A 26,904-nucleotide genomic window follows, 5' to 3' on the forward strand; every position below is an offset into this window, starting at 1 on the left:
AGATTAATTTTGCCTGTTGTAGATAGTTGGGCTGAAGTCCATGGAGCCATTTGTGTGATGCGAAGTTAAATATGTGTGCATGTGATAATTTATAATGTTTTTGAATAAACACTAGACACAATTCTAAACTGATTCTCAGCAATCGGTAATCCTGTTGATTTAAATGACATTCTCAGTAGTGAAATCTGCAAGACCAAACCCTACACCAGGTTCACTCCACTGAGAAATTTAAATCAGAATCATGTGATTACCCATGGTCCCTTCATAGTGCTAGAAAGCAATCCAGTGGACGATTCAGATCGTGGAAAGTTTGACTCAAACAATAGAGTTATTATCTTGACATTACACCATTAATGGGGGAGGGGGTGCATAAACATAATGTGGGATGCAACAGGTGAATGAGATCCTGTGCTTTTTTTCAAGTAAAGAAGTCTTAACAGCATACTTGTACGTCCTTAGAAGTTTCCATTTATTTTAGTTCTGTATAGCTATATCCTTTAGGGGACTACTGAAATTCACTGCATAGAAATGTATTTCCCATTTTTGAGATATTACAGATTTTACTTTCCTTTTAAGTCATGATTAAAATAATTCAAAACAAAATATGTTCCAGGATTAACTCTCCTATCCTATCCATGCTTTTTGATTTACTGTTATGAAGACACCCATGACTTAGGCTAGGACTCTTGTCCTTTGAAATATTATTTCACTCATCTTTAAAAAAAACAAAATTGTTTTGGAACGTGGGGCTATATTGAATATATCAAGCTCTTAATTAAAAAAAAAAGTACACTTCTCAAATAATTTCACATTATATTACAATTCTTCCTTATCCTTATATTATGTGATGTCTATCAATCCTTGGGCATAAGATTAATTTTTCCATAATGTAGGCATTTTGGGTAGTTGAAGGTAAGGTAAATCATGCTCTTCACAGTGGTAGCTGTTTTATCTGAGCTGATGAAATATAGTGTAACTTATTTGTAACATATGACCTTAATGACACTCACAGGAAAACTAGGATACTGCCTTTGGGACCCATTAAAATTGTTTAAACTTGGTCATGTTTCTATGTGATTAAACATTTTTAAAGAAATAATTTAAATAGGACTACTATTAGCCAGGCAGATACTGAGGTTCATTGAAAAATGTGCCTTGAGGCCCCATGATAAGGTAGGGAGCTTTCCAAGGTGAGGCAGAATTCTGTGGGTGGTTGCCACAAATCTGTACCACATGGAAAAGCTCTCACAATCTCCAGTTGAATCAGTTGTTTATGTCACGAAAGAGGTATCCTTAGTCAGCCCTTGAAGCAGAGGTCATTCCTCGATATAATAAAATAAAGGGTGTTTACCTCTGTGATTTATTTGAACCTTAGCTGAGAAACAGAAGTACTTTTAAAAGAAGCTGCTGTACTCTTGAACTAGTCCATGTGAAAGTTGCCATATGTTTATACTCTTTGTTTCTACTCTCTGACAATTCTCATATGTTCTTTGATTATCTGTATATAAATGAAAAATAATTTTAAAAAATGTGTTTCTAAATGAATATCAGCTCAATTAGATGACTTTTTTTTGATTCTAAGCTTGATGTAGTGTCACGGTAGTAGAAAAATTGTGTACATGCAAGTTTTCCTACATCCAAAGTATCGAACCGAGAAGGTAAGGATGCTTTAAGTAGCATGCAGTAATTTGAAGCACTGACTATCTCATGAAACAGGAGCTAGTTAAGAGTGATTTTGCTTTTTCAGGATAATGAAAATTCTACCGTATAACAATTTGTCATTATTTGCATTATTAGGCTGTATACGGAAGTTTAAATGCTGTAAAGGCAGTATGGAAAGCACAAAAGGAAGAATCTGGTGGAACCTTCGAAAAACCTGCTACAAGATAGTAGAACACAACTGGTTTGAAACATTCATTGTCTTCATGATTCTTCTCAGCAGTGGTGCTCTGGTAAGTAGAGCTTACACCCATAGAAACAGTACCTATAAAAAATGTTTTATCAAAGATAGTATCATAACACATCTGTGTTCATTAAGAAAAAAAGATAAAGTTGGCTTGAAAGAGAGCTTGGAACTAAATTCCCAGAATATTTTGGGTAGTGCATATAAAATAAGTCATTAAAAAACTGCAGTCAGATAACATTCTGCAGATGAATTTTTGATGAATACAAGGTGATATGTGTATGTGAGAGTGCTTATGAAAAGGATTACACTAAAAATCTTGTTTAAGAAATTATAAAGATTAATATAAAATTAATTGTATGCAATAACTGCAACAATTATTCTACTTTAAATTAAAATTGTCCCCAAAAGCAGTACAGATACTGAATTCATCATGTTCTCAGTTAATTTTTTGCTTTAGTTTTAGTTTCAGTATTTCTAGACTGTTACATAGGAATCCTTGAATTCCTTTATACTGTTCTTGGTGACATTTAGTCCTACACACAGCTACTAAGTATTGGTTCTTTTTGGTTGTTGATTCACATAGGATTTGGTATATACGGTCATTATCTCTGCTCTGGCACCTGAAGCACCACGTCCCTGCCTTCTTCTCTGACCTTGGTGTTTGCAGGGTAGTTTCTCTCACTTTTTTCTTCAGTCCTCATACCGCCATGCGGTGTTTTGCCCTTTCTTAAGTATGTTTTCCTGGAGGCACTACCAGCTTCACTGATGGGCTCAGCTGCTTCCTGTGGTGGGTCCATTGTGGAGCCGGCACAGGACAGCCCCATGCCTCTTCTCACAGTGGCCACCCCTGCAGCCTCCCACTATAAAAACCTTGCCACCAGCACCTAATATTGGAATTCAGCGAAGATCAGCAGCAACATAATATTTAGTCACTGTAGCTCATTATTCTCTTTTGTTAGTTGAATTTATTATAATCGGGAGACTGCCTTCTGACTAAGCCTGACTGGGCTTTTCAGGGTGACAGGTTGTAATTCTGAGTTGACTGTTATTGAAATTTCTAAAAATCTTTTTGGCAACTTCAGTCATTATATTGTAATTCCATTACCAGGTAATGATAAAATCTAAAACTCAGAAAGAATGCAATTGTAATCTCTGCTCATGCTGGTTTTTCAAGGTAAAACATCTGAAGTTGAATGTGATTTTACTTTGCCATTTTTAATTCAATTCTGTTGACTTAATTTGTAGTTTGCAAAGACCTATGAATATCTGACTTATATGCAACCCATTCTTCACAGGCTTTTGAAGATATATATATTGAACAGCGCAAGACTATAAAAATCATACTGGACTATGCTGATAAAATCTTCACTTACGTATTTATTCTGGAAATGGTGCTAAAATGGGTGGCCTATGGTTTTCAAACTTACTTCACTAATGCTTGGTGCTGGCTGGACTTCCTGATTGTTGATGTAGGTACTATACTTCCTAAGTAGCCTATTTCTGTTGTTTAGGCAGGTCCTTCTATGTAACTCCAATCTGATACATATATATATACAGTGAAGAATATAAATCAGGTTTAAAAGAACAGAAAATGACATACTGGTGAATCAGATTCCATTGTAATTGTTCAGTGAGTAACTAAATCTGCCTTTATATTTATGCTATCATTGACTCCATGTGTTCTGTCTGTGTTTTACTGTGCTGGGTCCCAACCAGTGAGTGAGGACTATCAGCTGATTGGACTTCAGTCTTCTGGATTTGGTGACAGAGAACAAGGAGGAAGCAGACACAGAAAGGAAAGGGAAATTTAAGCGAGCACATGGGGTTGGGGTAGAACAGTTGATCCTGGGCTTAATGAGTCACTGGCAAAGAACTGCAGGGGAGAATGGTATCAGGAAGTCAAGAAGACAGCAAAAGAGGAGGGGTGGGGGCAAGGAGGCAGCAATTGGAGTAAAGAGAAGGATTGAGGAAAACGAAAAGCGATGGCCAATGGATCAATGTGAAAAGGTGGGAATTATTCATTCGCAATCCTCATTTTGATTGTTATGGCGCTCACTGTCTCCTAGGCAGCAAGGCTAATTTCAGTGCAACTCTTCCACTTTTTGTTGACACATGACTTTCTAAAGATTCGGTTCTGGAAGCTGAAATTATTTTGGTTTTGTTTGACTCTGTCTCCGATCATAGAGAATGCCTCTTGTTGCCTCTCTGAATTCTGAATTCTTATAACAGAAAAAAAGCCAGGTTTTTCAACAATTACAATAAAAAGTAGTGTTGAAATTGCACTCCAAAGAAATTAATGGAATTAGTGACATCATGTGATATGTTCTTATAAAGGAGTTCTCTTTGCATAGACATTTGAGTGGAAATCCAACAATGAACAGGGATCTATTAATCAGATGGAATCTGGAATCTAGGACAGAAATTTTGTTCCCTAACAATTGAATTGAAACCTACCTAATGCTCTTTTTTAAATACTTTTTTGGAGGGAAAGGCACAGGTAGTGTTTGTCATCTGTCTTCCTCATTTAACTGTGTTCTCTTTCTAGCATCAGTTATGGGGCGGGGGTGCAGAATCCCTGTTCTGAGCAAATGGGCTAACTTTAGTGAAATGAGATATAACATGTTTTCTCTGGGAAATGCAATTTTTAGCTTTCTCCTTTCATGTCCTCTCCATTCCTGATGGTCTGCTTAGCTTTTTCTGACTTTATTGCCAGATTTACTTGTTATTGTTTTCAGCTAGTAGCAAGCAACTTTAACTCTTTCTCTTACTGCCGGCACTTTACCCGTTGGTTTAGGTAACAGGCAGTGTGCTGCTGATAGTTCGAATCTATCTTTGCTTTATCTTCCTGTCCTATGCATTTGACCAGCTAAACATTGAACAAATTAGCCATACCAGTACCAGTCTAATGAAGTGTTTCACAGTGAGGCAACATTTTACAGGATCTTTTTAGGCAAACTGTTCTATACCTACTGGTCTAAACTCTCCAGCTGTCCCTGTTTGGGAAAGAACTTATAGCATACAAACAGAAATTCCTACCCATTGTGATGTTCACAGTGTTTCCAGAAAAGGATAATTAGCCCCAAAACAAGTACAAATGCTGGTTTTGCTCAGCCTTCCATGTGCAAGTTCAAAGGGTATAATGAAAAAGAACAAACATGGGATCGTGTAGTGTTTAACAGCTTGCTTGAACTACCCTAAGAGGAAAGAAATCTGCGTAAGGCTTCCTCATGTGTTAATGCAACAGGAGACAGCCATCTGGAGTGGAAGACTTGGTTTTTGAGCTGTTAATCCAGCTGTACTGAAGGTTTCAAAAATTCTTGTGTATTAGACCCTCTCTTCCACAAGAATAATAATGTTAAAAGAGGAAATAAATCTCAAGGCACATTAATTATCCAAAACACAAGCAGTTTAACAAATCCAAAGTAAGATGTTTCCACCTTACATTAACAATGTGCTTTTCTGCAAATGCTGTATTTGGTAGTTACAAGAACAGAAAGTTGAAATGAAGCTGAGGATGGATTCTGTCTCACATCTATCATTACAGTGTGTTTTTTACATTTCCCCTTCTTTTTGTTACAATACACCTTTTGAATTTACTATATTGGTGAAAGTATATAATATTATTTTCAAATTTTACATCACAGAAATGTTACAGTTAGCACTTCTATATGTGGAAGAAAGTTCAGAGCTGGTATCAGGAGTTGTCTAAACCATGATCATACATAAGGAAGAGGAGGAAATTATTTATTAAAAAAAAAAAGAAGAAAAAGTGCTTGCATGCACATGCACACACATCCACAAATGGTACCAAAAAAATTAAGCTTTAATTGCCATCAGCACCATGCGGTGAGATGAACTATCCTCCCTCTCCTTTCACCCCTCCAAAAAAGAAAGCAGAAAAAAGCAGTATGTTAAATTGTATTTTAGTTTGCAAAGAAAGATAAAATTACGGCATCATTAAGTAGAGATGTGCTAATCTTGCAGGAAGAGGATTTCTTGCAATGCAAATATGCAAATATAATACCTGCATTATCTAAGAAAATATGGTTATTTGACAGGAATACTTGAAACAGATTTTCTCTGTATCTTCTCTAGAATTATGAAAGTAAGGCATAATGATCTTAAGGTCTTTATGGATTAATATAGATTAATGCTTTCTATGCTAAATGTTTGACTAGGATTTGAATTTAAAGAAGGAACAGTCTTCTGAAACTGAGTATTATAGTTGAGTTTGTATAGGAAATCAGGATTGGTGGCATGAACGAAGGTCATTCCGCTCAGTGAATATGTTCTTTTTCTGGATCTTCTCCTAGTTTTCTTTTTTCTTCTTTTTAATGAAATTTTCTTCTCTTGAACTACGTGGCCTAATTATAGTTACTTCAGCAGCTGAATTATCTCAAGTGTTAGATGGGTTATTTCATAAATACAGGTATGTAGTCGTCCATGATAAGGCATTGTAGTGATCACTGACTTGTATTTTATATATTGCACAGATGTTGAGTTCCCTGAGTTAATTTGGTTTTATGTAGTTTGTGATTTACAAAAAACATTGCATCTTGATTTTTTTAAATCATCCCTGATTTTATTAAAACATTGCATGCTACGTTTAAAAGACACAAAAAATTAGCCAGTTTCTCCTCATTGTCTATATATTTTATAATGTGCCATTGTTTAACCCATTTCGATACTCTAAGGCAGATAACTCTAAAACATATCTGCCAGCTTCCTGATCATTCTTGGACTTAGAATTTTTAGCTTCAGTTTTGAACTTCAAACACCAGAAACAGTGCTCTTTGCCAAATGGAAGTAAACATAGACTTTCTTCTGGTACTTGATATTATGATTTTTTAAATACCCAGATTGCAGTAGTCTGAAGAGACAACAAGCCATAGCTCACAATTGAATTAGCAACTCTGTCATAACTCCACTTCCCAGAAAAGTGCTGTCTACTGTTCTGTGCATTTGAGTGCATTGCTTTTAGGTAATTGTATTGACATTGGTATTTCTTTGTGCCTGTTGTACAGTTAGGAGTCATGTGTGTCAGAGTCCTTTCTGACTGAGTATATACCACTTGCAAGTCTGTCATCATCTGCAGGCAATATGAATTAGTAGTTATTCATATATCTGCTATTACGTGAATTAAAAGTGCAAATTAGCAGAATCCAATGCTACTGGCTCACATTTTATCATGACTATAATAATGCATCTGTAGTAGAGCACTGTTTAGTATTGTAACATGTCATGTAGAATGGGATTAGGTTTTCAGTACATTTCAGGCTTTGGCTGAGTTCATTGGGAAGATGAGCTTTTATTCAAATTCTTTTTATCCAAATTGCTCTTCATTTTGCACAGGTATGATGTGTATTCTTCTGACTAGCACTCTGTCTGTGATGAAAATTCCAGAGATTAAGGTCTCTTTTTGTTTAAACTTTTCTGAAATTTACATGCAACATTCTATTAATTTTTTAAATTTTTTGTTCTTTATTATTCTTGCTAGAAGCTTAGGGTCCTTATGAACTTTTTTCTGATATCCAGATTGAAGTTTTCTTCCTCTAACATTTGTATTTTGAGGCTATTAAAAAAAAAAAAAAAAAATTGGTTTGTTTTGTTTCCTCTAGGTCTCCTTGGTTAGCTTAGTAGCTTATGCCCTTGGTTTCTCAGAACTCGGTGCAATTAAATCCCTCCGAACATTAAGAGCTTTGAGACCTCTAAGAGCTTTGTCACGCTTTGAAGGCATGAGGGTAAGAAAAAAAGAAACAGTCTGTAAAACAAATCCATAAAAATACGGCTAATCATAAAATCATGGAGAAACATTGAACTGCATGTCTGTTTTAAGGGCCAACAGTAGCATGTTTGATTGTATTACATGTGTTATTCCTTTTCTGTTGGCCAATTACTTCAATGTATTCTTATGTTTTACATTAAATCTTTTGCTATACTTGAAAAAAGGTAATCTTTTTACTGCTCTACATACTATTTTTAAAAAGTTTTTTTTCTCTGTTTATTTACTAGGTGGTTGTGAATGCTCTTACTGGAGCAATCCCATCCATTGTGAATGTACTTCTGGTTTGTCTTACATTCTGGCTCATTTTCAGCATCATGGGAGTAAATTTGTTTGCTGGCAAGTTCTATCACTGTGTTAACATCACAACTGGTGAGCGATTCCCACCAGAGAAAGTCAGTGATGAAACTGTGTGTAACAATCTTACAAACACTGCTAAGGATGTTCGGTGGAAAAATGTGAAAGTAAACTTTGATAATGTTGCAGCTGGTTATCTTTCTCTGCTTCAAGTAGTAAGTGTATAAATTTTGATAAATTAATTTTCCAGCTTTAAGTTTTGTAGCAGTAACATTTAATTCCATAATTTTCAGTGTTATTTTGCAATATATGAATGGATATGGGATTTGATTTTATAATTGTGTTCTATGAAGATAAGAAATATTGCTTATGGTAAAAATCTGATACATTCTATGGCTGTTTTGGAAGAGAAGGAATATCTAATATCTACCAGATGGATATAAAGTTCCTTTGCACCCACCACTAGTACTTTTTCAAGTTCTACAGAAATATAGTATCTAGTAAAAAAAAAAAAAAAAAAAAAAAATTGCAGCTAGGATTAATTTTCTTTTATTTACTTGATCTGTTAAAGCATGTTGACTTAGATTTTTACCATGGTAGCTCATCTGATCTTCAAACAAGAAGAGAGCCAACTATTGATTTAGAAAAAGTTTTTAAATTCATTTTTTCCTTTCTCTTCTTTCCCTTTTTATTATTCCTACTAGTCCCACTCCAGCCATTATCCATTATTGTCAAGTGGGTTTTTTGGAGATAGTTTTTAGCTTGTTTCTAAACTCTAGATGAGCAGTTGCAGAATTAGTGCTAGATTTCTAAGCACAAGCCTTTTTTAGAGGCAGCATCTGTAAATTGGAGCCAATAGGACAGAAACGTATTCCTAATCGGGTTCGCTTGACAAACTGCTTCTGGGAAAATATTTGTGCTCATAAGCACTTGGTAATTATTCTGTCTTTAAAAATCTCCATCTGGTAGTATTTAGTAGTTAGTATTGTGCTAGCAGGCTACCATCTGATTGCTCCAGGGAGTAACAGTAACTATTGCTAAATAGCACTAGGCAATTGCATAAATTACCAGTGTAGAGAACAGCAGTGCTTTTAGCTTTTGTAACATACCTTGCATAGAATGGTTCAGCTATGTAATGTTTCCAATAAACATACCATTCATACCTTGTTTTTACTTAATAACATAGCTCACAGGAGTAGGTTTGATGGAAGGCCCACTAGATGGATAAGGAAGTGGCTGGATGGCTGTGTCCAAAGACTTAGTCAGTGGCTTAATGTCCAAGTGGAAACCAGTAACAAGTGGTGTCTCTCAAGGGTCTGCACTGGGACCAATACTATTTAATAGCTTCATCGATGACATAGTGGGATTGAGTGCACCCTCAGCAGTTTGCAGATGACACCAAGCTGAGCGGTGCAGTTGATACGCTTAGAGGGATGGGATGCCATCCTGAGGGACCTTGGCAGACTTGAGGAGAAGGGCCCATGTGAACCTCATGAAGTTCAGCAAGGCCATGTGCAAGGTCCTGCACCTGGGTCAGGGCAATCCCCAGTATCAGTACAGCCTCAAGGATGAATGGATCGAGAGCATCCCTGCAAAGAAGGACTTGTGGGTACTGGTGGACAAAAAATTGGACATGAGTTGGCAATGTGCGCTTGCAGCCCAGAAGGCCAATCATATCCTGGGCTGCATAACAAGAAGCATGGCCAACAGATCGAGGGAAGCGATTCTCCCCATCCACTCCACTCTCATGAGACCCCACCAGTACAAGAAAGACATGGACCTCTTAAAGTGGGTCCAGAGGAGGGCCAAGAAAAAGATCAGAGGGCTGGAACACCTCTCCTGTGAAGAAAGGCTGAGAGAGTTGGGGTTGTTCAGCCTGGAGAAGCAAAGGCTACAGGGGGACCTTATTGTGGCCTTTCAATATATAAAGGGGGCTTACAAGAAAGACAGAGAGAAAGTTTTTCCCAAGGCCTGTAGTGACAGGACAAGGGGCAACAGTTTTAAACTGAGGGGGTAGATTTAGATTGGATATAAGGTAGAATTTTTTTTTTAACGATAAGGTCGTGAGACACTGGAACAGGTTGCCCAGAGAAGTAGTGGATGCCCCATCATCGGAAGTGTGTGATGTAGTGGAAGATGTCTCTGCCCATGGTAGAGGGGTTGGACTAGCTAATCTCTAAAGGTCCCTTCCAAGCCAAACCATTCTGTGATTCTGTTATTTTCTTAAGATTTTTTGGGACTACTTATTTTCTGGAGTTTCTTCTAGGGCTTTGTATATTCTGTCTGAAAAATGCCAACCCTTGCTGGCTGATTTTTGGAGTCCTCCTCCAGCTTTTTGGTAGTCAGAAAGTTAGAACTGGGAGCCTTATTATAAATTGCAGTCTTTCTGTTATGCTCAGATATTGATTGCAACTCATCGTACGTAGAGTTTATATTAATTTGCATGAAGATTAGAATTTATTCAGTGTTTAAGTATTGGGGAGAAGTATTCCACAGTAAATTACTTCCTGTGAATACTTCACTTGTGTCTTACCAGACTTTTAATATTCCTCTTCTTTTTTGTGGGTGCAAATACATTGCAGAAGACAGTGTCTTATTTAGAATGTTTACAAAATTGGAGCTTTGATAGAAAATATTAACAAACTTTGTTTTTAGGCAACGTTTAAAGGATGGATGGACATCATGTATGCTGCGGTTGATTCTAGAGACGTGAGTGTAATATAAAATTTACTGAGTGAAAACAAATATAAGATTGATGTAATGCTTCTTGAATGGCAGTTGAAATAAAATAAAATATAAAGAATAAAAATGTAAAACCTTGATAAATTTTCTATATAAATCTATGCACTATAAAGTAGTTAAATGTATATACTTTTAATAGGTAAAAAAAATTATAGCAGTAGATCTACGTAAAGTATCACTAATTTAATAAGTCATCTGTAAATAACAAAACTAATGAAATTTAGTCTCCTATTAATTTATGTCACTGAGATTGTAAAGATTAGGAAACAAGTTTTTCATGTGTCTCCAAAAATAACCCAAATAATCAAGTGACATCCCCTGCAATAGCTAATCCAGAGCTGCGGACTCTGGCGATCTCAAAAAATAAAATTGCTGAATTTTGCCTGTTTTTCTGTTAATGCTGGTATTTGTTTGCTTCTCTCCTCTATTCAGCTCCTGATTTGCATGAAGTCCATAGGAACTTAATTGCTTTTTAGATTTGCACACTTCTGTCAAATTTAGTAGGAATTACATGAAACAAATGCCAGAGAGGAACTGGTAGACAGAAAGGGGAGCAACGGCAGGTCTGTGTGTGCAATTAGACACCTGTATTAAATAGATTTTCAGGTTCAAAGATAAGGCAAGTGTAGTGTATGCTCCAAAACAGCTGTTTTTCCCCCCTTGTCAAGGAGTTGCTGTCCAGCTGCATGCAACTTGTTTCTGCTTGGTATTCTGTAATTTGTCTTAACTGTTATTTGTGATGTATTGCTGTTTTTCTATGTTACATAGACAGGGCAACAGCCCAAGTATGAGGACAACCTGTACATGTATATTTACTTTGTTGCCTTTATCATCTTTGGATCGTTTTTCACCTTAAACTTATTCATTGGTGTCATCATAGATAACTTCAACCAACAAAAAAAAAAGATAAGTATCACATGTTTCATTTTCACAACAGTTCCTTGTTACTGAGCATTCAGCAAATGTATGCAAGGATAAATATGAGTGCATGAAATTTCTCATAGTAATAGAAAGAAAAAAAAAAAGAGATCCGCTATTAAGATTTCCTTTTGTTCTATTCAAAATAATGAAATAATATTCTGCTTTTTAAGGCATTTGAAGTAATTTAAACTTACACTACGTGTCTGAGTGTTCTCCACATCCCTGTACAGCCCAATGATATGTTGTACATCTGAAAGTTATGTATTGTTTTTCGCTTACCCTTACAGTGCTGTGACAAAGCTATGTGAAAATGCAGATGACTTAATTCAAGCAAATAGATGACAGGGAAGAAGAGAATATGCAGAACTACAAATATCAAAATTGATAAACAGATAATGTATAGCAGTACTGTGAAGGCCTTCTCAATTACAAAGAGACTAATACAGACAAGCTGAATGCTGGAACTACTGCTCTGTATTGTAAGATTAGAGAGGGTTGGGAAACTGTCTCATGAGTTAGTAGTGAATTTGCAAGAGAAAGGAAATTGTTGACGTTTGAAAATGTGTAGTTTTTCTTTTCAACTGAAATTATTTTTATTCTTCAGGTGAACACATGATTGTGTCAAGAACTCCAGGAGCATTTAAAAATGCAGACTATGATGGCAAATTAAATTCTACTTGCCATTTAAACTATAAATGCTGTCTAAGGCCTACAATAGTCTTATTTTTCTGTACACATTTGGAGCAGAATCATACTGGAATATTGATTTTTTTTTTTTTTTTTTTTTTTTAAAGTGAGCTAAGTAATAGCTTTCTTCATTTGTGATTCTAAATGGTTTGCCAAGTTTGATTCATTGTACTGAAAAAAGATATTGCTAGACTTACTGCAGTGGAAACTTCCAGTAAATCTTTCCACTTGAGATTGGAGTATGCAACTTCATATGTTGCTTCTTCAGATCCTTTGAGTCTGTTATCTGCAGACCCACATAATAGAAAGGATGAGTTTGTGGTTCCAAACCTCATGACATCTTCATCCTCCAAGATGTTTGCACCTCCCTTGGAATAAACATCAGGGGCTTCCAGTACTTAAGAGGAAGGTGGTTCAGTTTCTTGTCCTTGGAGACGAAGACCAAGGTTATATACATGCTATTGGCATTTTTGGCTGTCTGTATGTAACAAGGTGACCTTACTCAGTAATGGGGTGATTATAAATTCTATTAAGTTCACTTGGCAGACACTGCCTACTGTAGTCGTCATGACTCAGAAGGCAGAGAATAGTTCCTGCTAAAGGGCTTTTTCTGGCAGTGTGGTATACACCCCTTGTACACTTGTAGCTGTTGTAACTGTCACCAAGAAAGTCAAATACTGCAGATATCACAAAGGACAACAGTTAGGCTGGGGAAAATTCTATCTACATGCTATTCTTCAGTTTCATGTAGCAAATTAGCAAACATTAGTCACGTGTCTTGAATTTATAGATGCACCCGTGCTCATAGAAATGTGCAGATCACACAGTCCGTGGCTGCCCAGCAGTGTTTTTCTTGTCTTTGTTCTGCCTTCGCATCACTGAGATCTCTCAGTTTTTGGCAATGTTGTTGGGATATGAATGGGAAAGACCTCATGTTGCAATATACTGTCCCTGTGTAGTTAAACTGTGTGCATTTCTTTGGTCCCTGTATGCATCCTACTTTTATTACATTAGTTCCCATGGGGAAAAAAATGTTCCACTAGCTGTCAAATTCCTAACCATTACGGTCCTCAAAGGCATATAAGGTATATCTCATCTTGAGACCACTATTCTCCCTATGGACAGCACACTGAGACAATGATGACTTGTTCACTCTTAACAGCCATTACATCAATGAGGCAGCAGAAGAAATCCCCAGTTCAAGGCCACTTCCTTTATAGCCTTTTTTTTTTTTAATTTCCCACTGGGTAAAATCTCCTGACAGAGTCACATCACACTTCCACCATAATCAGCAAATTAATTCTTGGTTTTGCATCTAAGACCCTTACTCTCTAAGAACTGAATTTTACTTGTATATTTGGCTTATGAGGAGAGCATGCTAAACAAGATCTCTTTTGACTTCTAAATCTTCATGTCTATATGTAGCCACAGCTGAAAGACTCAAACACATCTTCATCCAGATTCATCGTTACTTTCTCAGTAAGATTGACACTGCATTTGACAAAGTAGGTGTGACAAAGTCACAGAATCACCCATGACTGAAATCCGTTTCCAAATGCCACTGCTTTGGCATCATGCATAACTGGAATGTACTTACAAACAAATGCATGAAAGAAAAAAAGAAGTTACTTGTCAACATAAATTGTATTTCTTACAAGTGTTTCCATATGCGTATTACACATACCAGTCTAGATACCCGTTAACTCACACTGCTGTCCTCTTATTCAGGCAAGAAACCCCAGAGTAAGCCCATGCTTCTGATGTTCTCTGTACAATGTAGGGGGATGATCAAGCCTCATATACACTGTGGAAGTATTATTGTGGCAAAAAAAGTCTGAACTGAGATACCTGTACTCACATGATAAAACATACATTCTGAAAAGTAACATCAGTAATTTCTTTTTCCTCATACGGTTTCCCTGAAGGCATATCAGCTCTCAGTGACTCTTTCTACCTTTGAAGTTTTTATATTTCTGGTTGATTGATTTACACTGTGGAGTTTATGATGTTAGATTTATAAGTATGAATGTATATTTTTACAAGGTTTTTTGTACATATTTAATTGAATTAATCAGGTATGTATTTTTTTTTTTAATAACAAATAGATAGAAGTTCTGGGGTTTTTCTCCATTCCTTGTTTTATTTTTACATCAAGACTTGTTAGATATTTTAACAATCTTTGATATAATTACTATATTTTGGGTTTGGTAACTATGTATAAGAATGAATACATGGTTCATAAAAAACATGTTCTGCAATGGTGTGAATTAGTGGATTTAAAGACTTGGCTGTAATCAGTTCTATTTTTATTATTTTACCTTGGAGGTCAAGACATTTTCATGACAGAAGAACAAAAGAAATACTACAATGCAATGAAGAAGCTGGGATCCAAGAAACCACAAAAACCTATACCTAGACCAGCGGTAAGAATGTGTGCTATTCTTGTATCATCTACATTTGAGAAGAAATTGCAGCAGTACATTAACTATCAAAAAATTTCTCCCTTAACTCTAAAATGGTTTAGGCCTAATTCAGGTTAGCCCTTCATTCTGAATTGAAACATGTACATACTTCTGTTCTGCAGGAAAAATCTCTCATATTTGTTATGCCTAAGGAAGCAGAGAATCAAAGAATCTGAAGAAATAGAAGCCTCTTGGGTTTTGAGGGGAAAACTTAGAGCTGGCAAATAAAGACGTTACTGGACAGTGCTTTTCTTAGGTTTTTCAGCCTTTTGCTTGGTTATATATTTTGGGGGAGGAAGAATGAAATGGGAGGGAGGAAGAGGATGTTCGTTATGTACAGGATACTATCACCTTTTCCTTTTTCTCCCCCCAGAACAAATTGCAAGGTCTGGTGTTTGATATTGTAACAAAGCAAGCATTTGACATCACCATTATGGTTCTCATCTGTCTTAACATGGTCACCATGATGATAGAAACAGATGACCAGGGTGAACTGATGCAAAATATTTTATACTGGATTAACTTGGTCTTTGTTGTCCTTTTCGCTGGAGAATGCGTCTTCAAACTGTTCTCACTCCGTTATTATTACTTCACCATTGGCTGGAATATTTTTGATTTTGTGGTGGTTATTCTTTCAGTAGTAGGTAAGAAATTCTTATATTCAAAATGAAATGTAGTAAGACGTATTAAATGCTTTATGTCTGTCAAGTTTTGCAGATTAGAGGAAATACTTAATTTTAATTTCTCCTGATCATTTAGGAAATGAAAAGCATACTTTAGAGTAGTAACTTTCTTAATAATTCTATATCAATTTTAATACTCCTTTTTTTTTTTCTAAGAGTGCTGGGAAAAAAGCTAAAATTACCCATAGCAGATAAAATTTATCTCCAATTATAATTTCCACTAATTCTAAGGTAGAGTTGTTCTTTATTCATACTTTGTCATGGAAAATGTAATCTGTGATAAACTGTTACCCTTTTAATTTTATTTTTATGTTTCACAGGTATGTTTCTAGCTAAGGTGATTGAAAAGTACTTTGTGTCCCCCACTTTGTTCAGAGTTGTACGACTTGCCAGAATCGGTCGAATCCTGCGTCTCATTAAAGGCGCTAAGGGAATCCGCACTCTGCTTTTTGCTTTGATGATGTCTCTTCCTGCTTTGTTCAACATTGGTCTGCTGCTGTTCCTGGTCATGTTTATCTATGCGATATTTGGCATGTCCAACTTTGCCTATGTTAAGAGGGAAGCTGGGATTGATGACATGTTCAACTTTGAAACGTTTGGCAACAGCATGATCTGCCTATTTCAAATTACCACATCTGCTGGCTGGGATGGTTTGCTAGCCCCAATTCTTAACAGTGGGGAGCCAGACTGTGACCCCAACAAAGCTCATCCAGGGAGCTCTGTGAAAGGCGACTGCGGCAACCCTTCTGTTGGGATTTTCTTCTTTGTCAGCTACATTATCATATCATTTCTGGTAGTGGTGAACATGTACATTGCTGTGATTTTGGAGAACTTCAGTGTTGCCACTGAAGAAAGTGCTGAGCCCTTGAGTGAGGATGACTTTGAGATGTTCTATGAGGTTTGGGAAAAATATGATCCAGATGCAACACAATTCATAGAATATAGCAAATTGTCTGATTTTGCAGCTTCGTTAGATCCTCCTCTTCTTATAGCAAAACCAAACAAAGTCCAGCTTATTGCAATGGATCTGCCCATGGTAAGCGGGGACAGAATTCACTGCCTTGACATCTTGTTTGCTTTCACAAAGCGTGTTTTGGGGGAAAGTGATGAGATGGATGCCCTCAGAATACAGATGGAAGATCGGTTTATGGCAGCCAATCCTTCTAAAGTCTCCTATGAACCAATTACAACCACATTAAAACGAAAACAGGAGGAACTGTCTGCTACTATCATTCAGCGTGCTTATAGACATTATCTTTTAAGACAGTCAGTAAAGAAACTTTCATTTATGTATCGGAAAGATGGCGTTGATCTGCTTATCAAAAAAGATATGACTGTTGGTAAGCTAAGTGAAAACTCACCTCCAGAGAAAATGGCTATGTCTGCATCCACCACATCTCCACCTTCTTATGATAGTGTAACAAAACCAGAAAAAGAAAAATATGAAGATGACAAATCAGAAAAAGAAGACAAGGGGAAAGACAGAAAAGGAAATAAAAAGTAAATGACATAAAGAGGTTGTCCATGATGAATGTTCACAAGCCTGAGAAGATGACATTTTTATCAATAGGACTCTTATTGGAGGATTATGCCAAAATTACAAGTTTTTACATATTTACCCACTGCTACAGTCAGTGCCTGTACCAAGACAATGACCCTTCACTAGCAAACTCTCAGCCTGTAACAGGGAAACAACCTTGCCAGAAGAATAGTTTTTATTATCAGCTGGCACTAATGGAGAGGAGACACAAAATTTCTACTTGGACTGTAGGAACCCTTAATGGAGTGCAAAATTACCAGTCCTAATAAGTCTGTATTTTTGTGGAATAAGTGTATCCGCTGTGTACATTTCATCTCCTATGTTCTATGTGTGTCAATTTTTTTTGTGATCGCATTTGCTTTAATTCACATACTGCTATTTGTAATTCTGCTGTGCTGAGAAAAAAACTTAATACTCTTGCAGAGGAACACAAATGTCAGGAATACCTAATTATGGCATCATAATGTGAACATAGTTCTCTTCAAGCCACTTCTAAAAGCAGAAAAACAAGATTCCAGATTATTGAAACTCAAGATCGAGATCAAATCAACAGCAAATGATAAAAAAGAACAGAGTATAGATAGAGAATTTATCAGAAAACAAAACAAGGGAATAATTTTCACAGAAAAGAGGTTAGTAGTTTAGTCTCTTGGTTTTAATATACTTACGTTTAATACTTTTTAGTCATTCTTAATTTATTATACAGTCCATTTCAGATACAGTGATTTAAATAAATGATGTTACTCACACAACTCCTGTTTTGAAAAATGTGAAACTATAAAGAAAACATAGTTACTTTCAGAGTCTAAGATATCTCATAATTCCTGAGAGATTTAAACAGTTCTTTTCACAGAAAAGCTATGAATGCCAAATTGTGCCTACAGGTAATTACTGAAATAAAAAAAGTGATAGTCTTTTTTTCTTTTTTTTAACTGTAGACCCTGTAATTTCATGAGTAGCTTCCGTACTTCATTCCAAAGTCTGTTTCTACACTTCTTATTTCACATGAATATATGCCACTGAGGACAATAATCAAAGCTACGTGTATAAATTGATAGCAAAGTACCTTTTGGGACAAATACTACCTTAATGTATACCCCAGGCTTAAATTTCCGTACTTTGGAAGGATGGGTCGTGCCAGAGACACAAAATAGGTACATCAGAGTTGGTTTTGACCCCTCATGGCACTTTAGTCAGGTTTGCACTGTATGTAATGCAATCTTCCATAGAAAGCTGAGATGACCAAAATGATGTACTTAAATCAGCTTTGTCCTGCATTGTGGTTTAGATGACTTTTTTATCATCAAGGCTGACACTATATATGTAAGTAAAATATCCTCTGTTATTTAATCAGTTGTTTTATACAGTGGTACCTGTTTGAACAAAGAGACAATGACCTAAGTACTGTAGTTATTGCATCAGATATGTACCCTAGTAAGTGTAGCTTATAACATTTCAATAGATAATATGATATATTCTGTAATACTCCAAATAATTGGGAAGCTTTAACTGATGCATGCTTGCTGCTATTATCCTACAGCTATTAAAATCTAAGATGGGAACGCATGTAAGTGGTAAAAAGAAAAAAACCTGTTCGACGAGACCATCATTCCTCATACCAGTAAGCAATAGTTTGCTGCTATTCTAGATTTTATTTTGTTTGAGTTTTGTAATCAGCAAATATGCAGTAAATAACCAGACTATACAGGACAAATGTGTTGCTTAAAATGTGGGGCTAGAAGAAAACTTTTATAATATATATCTATTGATCTATTCTTGTTATTTTGAAAATACTTTTATTTTATAACATTTTATACCTATTATAAGAAACTACACATATCTTCATGTCATTAGTAATTTTTATTGCTGTCTATCTGTGATACTTTACTGTTGGGAAACCTAAAATACTATGTGAATTGCTAATTGCAAGTTTCTGCTAATTATATTAAACATATTTTAATAAGGAATAATTTAAAAAGAAATGGACAGTACATTTCTTTTTCTGATCAGTAGGTAGGTCTTTCTATATGAAACAAGATAGAAGGGTCTCTTTTGAAATTATAATCCTGTCTGTCAATTTTCAGGGTAATCTTAGTCATAGAAACATTGCTTTTCCCCGGTGTTAGTCTCACACTGTCTGCTTTTCTTGTTGATTCATACTGCAGTAGAAGCGCTTTAAATATAATTTGTTATTCAAAATCTTTCTTCATGAGAATGAATAGTGAACCTGTGCAATGGACAGTGGAATACCTTGCATTTCTTACAAAAGAACTGGAGTATAGATGGGCTCCTGCTTTTATAGAAACTATTGGCTCATAGTGTACTGATGAACTGCATGCAGGGAGTTGTTTTACCAAAAATAACTACATTGCTAACAACCCAAAAGAATAAAGATAACCTTTTTATGTACTTGTTTTAGTCTTTGTGTTTTTATTGTATGAAGTTTATACAGATTAACAAGTAATGGTTGGTAAAATTAAGGGGGAACCACTTTAGCAATGAGGCAATGTGTTTTAGACATATAGATCACATGTTGCTTTATAATGTCCCCATGTGCCATAAGAAGAGTGGGCGGGGAAGGCGACCGGCCTGGCTGAACGGGGAGCTCTTGCTGGGACTCGGGGGGAAAAAAAGGAGAGTTTACCACTTGTGGAAGAAGGGGCAGGCGACTCAAGAAGAGTACAGGGATCTCATTAGGTCGTGCAGAGAGGAAATGAGAAAGGCAAAAGCCCAGCTAGAACGCAATCTGGCCGCTGTCGTTAGAGACAACAAAAAATGTTTTTACAAATACATTAATGACAAAAAGAGAGCCAAGGAGAATCTCCATCCTTTATTGGATGGGGGGGGAACATTGTCACCGAGGATGAGGAAAAGGCTGAGGTACTTAATGCCCTCTTTGCATCAGTCTTTAACAGGCAGACCAGTTATCCTCAGGGTACTCAGCCCCCTGAGCTGGAGGACAGGGATGGCGAGGAGGATGAACCCCCCATAATCCAAGAGGAAGCAGTCAATGACCTGCTACGCCACCTGGATGCTCACAAGTCTATGGGGCCAGATGGGATCCACCCAAGGGTGCTGAGGGAGCTGGCAGAGGAGCTCACCAAGCCACTCACTCTCCATCATCTATCAGCAGTCGTGGTTAACGGGGGAGGTCCCAGATGACTGGAGGCTTGCCAATGTGATGCCCATCTACAAGAAGGGCCAGAAGGAGGATCCGGGGAACTACAGGCCTGTCAGCCTGACCTCGGTGCCGGGGAAGATTATGGAGCAGTTCATCTTGAGGGCGCTCACAAGGCATGTGCAGGACAACCAGGGGATCAGGCCCAGCCAGCACGGATTCATGAGAGGCAGGTCCTGCTTGACCAACCTGATCTCCTTCTATGACCAGGTGACCCACCTAGTGGATGAGGGAAAGGCTGTGGATGTGGTCTACCTGGACTTCAGTAAAGCCTTTGACACCGTCTCCCACAGCATTCTCCTAGAGAAGCTGGTGGCTCACGGCTTAGACAGGTGTACTCTTCACTGGGTCAAAAACTGGCTGGACAGCCGGGCCCAGAGAGTTGTGGTGAATGGAGTTCAATCCAGTTGGCAGCCGGTCACGAGCGGTGTTCCCCAGGGCTCAGTTTTGGGGCCAGTTCTGTTTAATATCTTTATCGATGATCTGGATGAGGGGATCGAGTGCTCCCTCAGTAAGTTTGCAGACGACACCAAGTTGGGCGGGAGTGTTGATCTGCTCGAGGGTAGGAAGGCTCTGCAGAGGGACCTGGACAGGCTGGATCGATGGGCTGAGGCCAATTGTATGAGGTTCAACAAGGCCAAGTGCCGGGTCCTGCACTTTGGCCACAACAACCCCATGCAGCGCTACAGGCTTGGGGAAGAGTGGCTGGAAAGCTGCCTGTTGGAAAAGGACCTGGGGGTGCTGGTTGACAGCCGGCTGAACATGAGCCGGCAGTGTGCCCAGGCGGCCAAGAAGGCCAATGGCATCCTGGCCTGTATCAGAAATAGTGTGGCCAGCAGGAGTAGGGAAGTGATCGTGCCCCTGTACTCGGCACTGGTGGGGCCGCACCTTGAGTACTGTGTTCAGTTTTGGGCCCCTCACTACAAGAAGGACATTGAGGTGCTGGAGCGTGTCCAGAGAAGGGCAGTGAGGCTGGTGAGGGGTCTGGAGAACAAGTCTTATGAGGAGCGGCTGAGGGAACTGGGGTTGTTTAGCCTGGAGAAAAGGAGGCTGAGGGGAGACCTCATCGCTCTCTACAACTACCTGACAGGAGGTTGTAGCGAGGTGGGTGTTGGTCTCTTCTCCCAAGTAACTAGCGATAGGACGAGAGGAAATGGCTTCAAGTTGCGCCAGGGGAGGTTTAGATTGGATGTGAGGAAAAATGTCTTTACTGAAAGAGTGGTTAAACATAGGAACAGGCTGCCCAGGGAAGTGGTTGAGTCCCCATCCCTGGAGGTATTTAAAAGATGCGGCACTTAGGGACATGGTTTAGTGGGCATGGTGGTGTTGGGTTGACGGTTGGACTCGATGATCTTAGAGGTCTTTTCCAACCTTAATGATTCTATGATTCTATAGCTTAGATCAATATCAACTTGTCACCATCTAGATGAAATGAAATGCTTATGTTGTCCTGACCAGAGACGTTTTTCTAGAATTCAGAGAATTGCATTCCAACTATGTGGTTTTCTGTCAGATTTTTACGAGTTGCCCAGGAAGAGCCCCAGTGGTGTCCTGTGGTGGCCAAGTCCAATGGAGGCTGTCTCCACATTCTTGCTGAGCAGTGGATCCAGCAGACGCTGCTCACCCTGGGGTGGGTGGTCTGGGATCTGTCACCGAAATAGCCCCACAGGAGCATAACAGAGTCACTTTAATCCCATTCCCCTTGAGAAACCCATGCTTGCCAAGAGAAAGGAAAAAGACCTGTTAGAGATGTTAATGGCCACCCCACAGCTGTCTTCAGGCAACTGATGCCTTTACAAAGTCTAACAGGCATGGTCCCTAGCAAGAGGTTACTGCATACAGGTGGCAGGATATGGGGCAGGGTGTGGGCAGGTGGACCTGTGCATGGAGTAATTAATGCATTTTTTTTCCATTCTCCTGTTGTGAAGAGTAGCTGCTGTATACTTGGGCCAATATAGCTAACAGGAAAAAAACCTCAAGTATGCTGTGCTTTGAAGGACAATGAGTATGTTTTTAGTAGCTGTATCTGATCTGAATTAAAAGTTGTTTTTTTTTTTTTATCCAGAAGAGTTGCTGTTTTAATATATTAGTGTCTAACAATAATTACACAAAGCAATAATGTAAATGCTTTAAAAAATCTTGGTCATGCTCTTGAATTGCTGTTTAAAGAACAAAATTGTTTTAAGTCAGTGCTGGATAGGTACATAGTTAACTTAAAAATTCTATGTGGAATAAGCATGAAATGTGTATGTAATAATTTTTCTACAGATTTGGTAGTGTGCAGAAGTATATGAGGTCATTTATAAAATCATTTTACCCTATAAAATTTCTATCATTGTTAAAGTTATGTTTATTGAAACCATAATCCAACTGAAGTCACTCTCCATTTTTGTTGACTCAAATTTTAAACTTTTTGGTCCTTTGCAAAAAGAGTAATATATTTACAGATTTCAAGTGTATATATTTGAATAAACTTGTACCCTTTTATATTTCTTTGAAATTATTCCAGTTTACCTGGAAGTTATTTGCCTTTATGGAAGACACAGTTGACTTGCAGTCTTCCTCCTTAAACTGCAGGTATAAAATATATTCATGTTTTAATGTTGATATAAGACAGATGTCTCAGCGTAATGGGTCAGTCATATATCAGTATGCAAAGCATTAAGCAAAATTCCTAGAACAGGAGAATGCTGCACTCTCTTACTGTCCTAGTCCACAGAGAATGAAAAATTAATAAGAAAGGCTCGCTTAAAGTTTTTCTCAGAAACGAGCTTTCTTTACTCTCTCTTACCCACCCAGGAATGTAAGTATATTTTATTTTATAAAGGTGCCATCAACGCCCCCTCCCCCAAGAAAAACAACCAACAACTATATTAGGACATACAAGGGGAAAAGTTCAGTTTTTTAAAAATCTTGGCCTTGCTCAACTCCATAACAAAACTGTTTCACTTCTAAGGACAAGACTACTCCTGCATCCAGCATACAAAATTACTTGTATTGTAAAAATATAAAAGGGAAAGGTGGCAGGGGGAAGAGACAGGATATTGCTCATTCGCTTTTTTTGTAGAGAGGCCTGAAATATGTTTGGGGGGTTGTTTGTATTATTTTTAAGCAGAAACGTATGTTGTTGAGTACCATAAATAAATCAGATTCAGTACAAGAGCATCTCTTCTCCAGCTGTTAGCAGCATAGGATTTCTAATAAATAGCTAAGCCTGACTGCATCCAGTAGAGGGCACAAACACCTGCCAGATGATCATGGTACTGTGCCTGGTGTCTTCAGCCACAGAAAGAATCAAGAAATACAAATTGCAATCACAGGCACAGGGGATAGCTTATAGCTTTCTAGAGAATTTATAAATTTTATACTTGTTTTGTTCTAGTGAACTAATGAAGCTACGACATGATAATTTGGCTTGTTGTGTAAAGATAGCTTTGTTGGTAATACTTTCGTGACTGGACCAGCAGTTTTTGGATTTAGGTTCTGTAACCTGTAGGGCATGTAGTCCTGTATTCAGAGCTGACACCACCTTGGTTAAGAACTGCCACACTTATCTGAGCTTACTAAAATATAGCTGAAGGGTGTTGATGCACGGGGGAATTCCACAGGTAGCTTTAGCTTTACTTTTATTAATAGACATTATTCATTTAATTCCATGGTGCACCTATGAAACAGCCCCAACCTTCTAAAAGAATCACATATGAAACTATCTGTCTCATTTTCATGGCAAACAGTCATAAATAACATGAAGTATTATTAAAAATGCAATGGTTTTTTTGGACGTAGAAAATTCTTATGATACTCATTCTATAGTATATAATCAGAAAGGCTTATCTAGCTTTACAGTGCATTAGGAGAAATAATCTGAAATATCTGCAGTGTAGGAATATTTAATGGCTTACAAACCTCTGCATTAGCAACATCATTTTCAGTGGGGGATGGTACCCGTCTCTTATTCTCTGAGCACAGATAGGTTTTGTCTATGTGATACAGCATGCAGTCTCTGTTACTTAACATATTTCATTTTTTCTTGCTGATCAGTGGGAGCTGTTGCACAGTGAAACAGACATATCCTAGTGCTTGCCTTAAAAAAAAAAAAAAAATCATACTGCAGTGTAACCCAAGCAAAGTAAACTGCGGCACATTCTCATCCCTCTGGAGAGGGAAAATTGCATGCTGAAGCACACATGATCTCTGCTGCAAGAAAAGCTTTTGATGAAAATAAGGAATGACACCTCATAAACAATTTATAACAATCAAAAATAGCAGTGCCAGACATGCTCTGCACTTGCATTTTCTATTGTCTTAAAACCATGTTACTTTAACAGCAATCCTGATGATAATTTTTGTAGAATCTGACAGCTGATTAAAAAAACCCACAATGTATTTTTCAGAAAATGTGTATCTGAAACAGAATGTAATAAGCTGTTTTCATTTTTAAAGTAGTAAATATCTGTAACATTCAAGTTCAAAAATGGTCATGCTGTATTGCTATTTGCAGTATTGCTTTATAAAAATGTCATGCTTGCAGATACCATAGCAACCCCTGTCATGTGGTACCTTTTGATTGCCAAACTATACAGTAGCTTTATGCCCATATTCTGCAGCAATACTTGCATTAATATCTGTATATAATATTTAGTAAATACTGCATCTGCATCCACCACATAAGGCAAACTGGACTATGCCAGCGACGGATCATGTTCGTGGTCTCAGGCAGGCAAAAAGTTAAAATACTCTCTCCAATAATACACGTTGTGAATCCCTGTAACCTTTCTCTTGTCTTAACTTCTTGATGGCTGTCAAATGTGATGTATGAAGGTTCATGCAGCATTGCTGCAAATACTAGTATATTTATTTATATAGATGGAAACCAGCTGCTCATGCTCTAACTGTATGAGATTGGAAATTGAATGTGGTTTATGTGGTGATGAATAGGTGGGCAGATAAATGCAGGCTCCTGATAGCCTCCATCTGGAGCTGCATGTACATCCAAGAAAAAAAAAAACTATTTTGGGAGTGATGCTCAAGAGCACTGTGAACTCACCAGCTTTACTGCTCTTGCTTTCTCATTTATTTCAAAAGCATTTACTTGAAATTTCATTTATCTGCCATGTTGCAACAATCTCTTAGAATTTTGTTACTTTTGTATGAAAATTAAAAGAACAAGGAAGTATGTTTTTGTTGAAAGGATAGTAACCAATGGCAGATATGGAAAAAACATAATAAAATGTTAACATGATTTTTCTACTTGTATTTTAGGATTAAAACCTTTATTTCACAATTGAATTCTACCCCATACAAGGAGAGCTTCAAACACAGGAAATTTCAAAAGGTACGTAGAAGAACTGATGACAGGAAAGGAAATTACAGTGCAGATATTACTGAAAGGTTATTAATATAAAATCCTTTGCAGAAGTTACTTGGGAGTTGATGCACTCTAAAACTACAAGATTGTACCGAAGAATATGGCAGTGAGAAAAATCTGCAGCAGAGTATGATTAGAAATGGTTGTCTTGGCACAAGTGAATTTGTTTTGCTTCTGTGATCAGAGAGAAAACTTCATACTAAAACCTAGGATCAAAAAATACTTTACACATCTATTAATATCCAGAACGTATCTATGTGTATGTAATGTATTGATTCATGTCTATTATTATATAAACTTATTTAATCATTTTAGAGTGTAAAAATCTCCTCAATTTTAAGAAAAAGAATAGGGGAAAAGGTGTAATAGGAGGGTATGCAGGCTCAACTTTTCCATATTACTTGGTACCTACTCACACTCCAGTTTCTCTTTCCCTGTTCCACTATCAATTCCTTTGCATGACGTGAAGATTTCACATGACAATTCAGACTGAAGTGGTGTGAATGAACTCCTTTTAAAAATATATGATGAAGTAAAATAAAAAGTTTTTTCCCTTCTGAAGGACAGGGAAATGTTGAGTTTGCAGCCCTTCCTAGCCTTGTCAATAAGTTACTGTCCAAAAAACACTCTCTTGTGCAATTTCTTCACTTTTAAAAATATCTGGGCTGTTAAGTCAAAGGAACTGAATCTGAAAGGTTTCCTCAGTATTCCCCCATATAGACAGTGTAAAAAAAAAACAACCAAAAACCCCAAACCATTCTTCAGAGCTGCATTTAGTCCACAGGCTCTGACTCCCATTTTCGCCATTGTTCTTATGGAAGTATATTTGTGGAAGTCTCAAGGAAGAACAGGTAAGTAGTGTCCATAGTATGCCATGTCGGCAGCAGTGGCCGTATGTTTTTGATTATACCTAAAAAAAACCCCCTAATTGCTCAGTATATCCACTTCAAACATTAGATCGAGATTGAAAACTACTGAAAACAATGGGTCTTGTACAACAGCTTTCCGTAGAATTTAAATCAAATCCATACTGACTTAACTGTTTTCCAGCTATGGATTTTCTAAAAGAGAAATATTTCTACTTTCTCTTTTCTAGCTCTCTAGTCTAAATAAAATTACTCTTAGTCTTTACCTTATGGTAAAAGGCTCACTTCCTTACTGCCTTGTCTAAGGAAGAGTACAAGACATGCCTCCAAAAGTACAATATTGGGGAAGGACGTTAATTTTTCTCAAGATGGCTTTGCCAGACAAAGACTGGCAACGTATGCCATTACTCCTCATCTTTGATGTAAAACATAAAAAAGAGGTTACAGATTTAGCATTATTATTTCACTAAAG

General features: G+C 37.3%; 1 protein-coding gene and 1 long non-coding RNA gene across 17 annotated transcripts in view; one reads left to right on the top strand and one right to left on the bottom strand.

The window, feature by feature from the left end:
- The window catches only part of LOC143162393 (sodium channel protein type 2 subunit alpha-like), a 48,981-nt gene extending 31,705 nt beyond the window's left edge, over window positions 1-17,276 (top strand). For 10 of the 15 annotated variants that reach the window (XM_076342705.1, XM_076342704.1, XM_076342710.1 and 7 more), the window contains exons 18-26: window positions 1,798-1,952; window positions 3,202-3,375; window positions 7,525-7,647; window positions 7,919-8,200; window positions 10,641-10,698; window positions 11,500-11,633; window positions 14,654-14,758; window positions 15,171-15,441; window positions 15,801-17,276. In XM_076342705.1, coding sequence (XP_076198820.1) covers window positions 1,798-1,952; window positions 3,202-3,375; window positions 7,525-7,647; window positions 7,919-8,200; window positions 10,641-10,698; window positions 11,500-11,633; window positions 14,654-14,758; window positions 15,171-15,441; window positions 15,801-16,984 — 2,486 coding nt within the window. In that variant the 3' untranslated portion in view covers window positions 16,985-17,276. Of the gene's footprint in view, window positions 1-1,797; window positions 1,953-3,201; window positions 3,376-7,524; window positions 7,648-7,918; window positions 8,201-10,640; window positions 10,699-11,495; window positions 11,634-14,653; window positions 14,759-15,170; window positions 15,442-15,800 lie in introns of all 15 variants that reach the window. The other 5 variants (XM_076342709.1, XM_076342703.1, XM_076342711.1 and 2 more) reach the window with 2 other exon arrangements.
- The window catches only part of LOC143162395 (uncharacterized), a 67,528-nt gene that overhangs the window by 15,642 nt on the left and 24,982 nt on the right, over window positions 1-26,904 (bottom strand). The gene's annotated exons all lie outside the window — the stretch shown is intronic.

This window comes from Aptenodytes patagonicus, chromosome 6 (assembly GCF_965638725.1).
Source record: "Aptenodytes patagonicus chromosome 6, bAptPat1.pri.cur, whole genome shotgun sequence".
In the NCBI taxonomy this organism is placed as follows: Eukaryota; Metazoa; Chordata; class Aves; order Sphenisciformes; family Spheniscidae; genus Aptenodytes; species Aptenodytes patagonicus.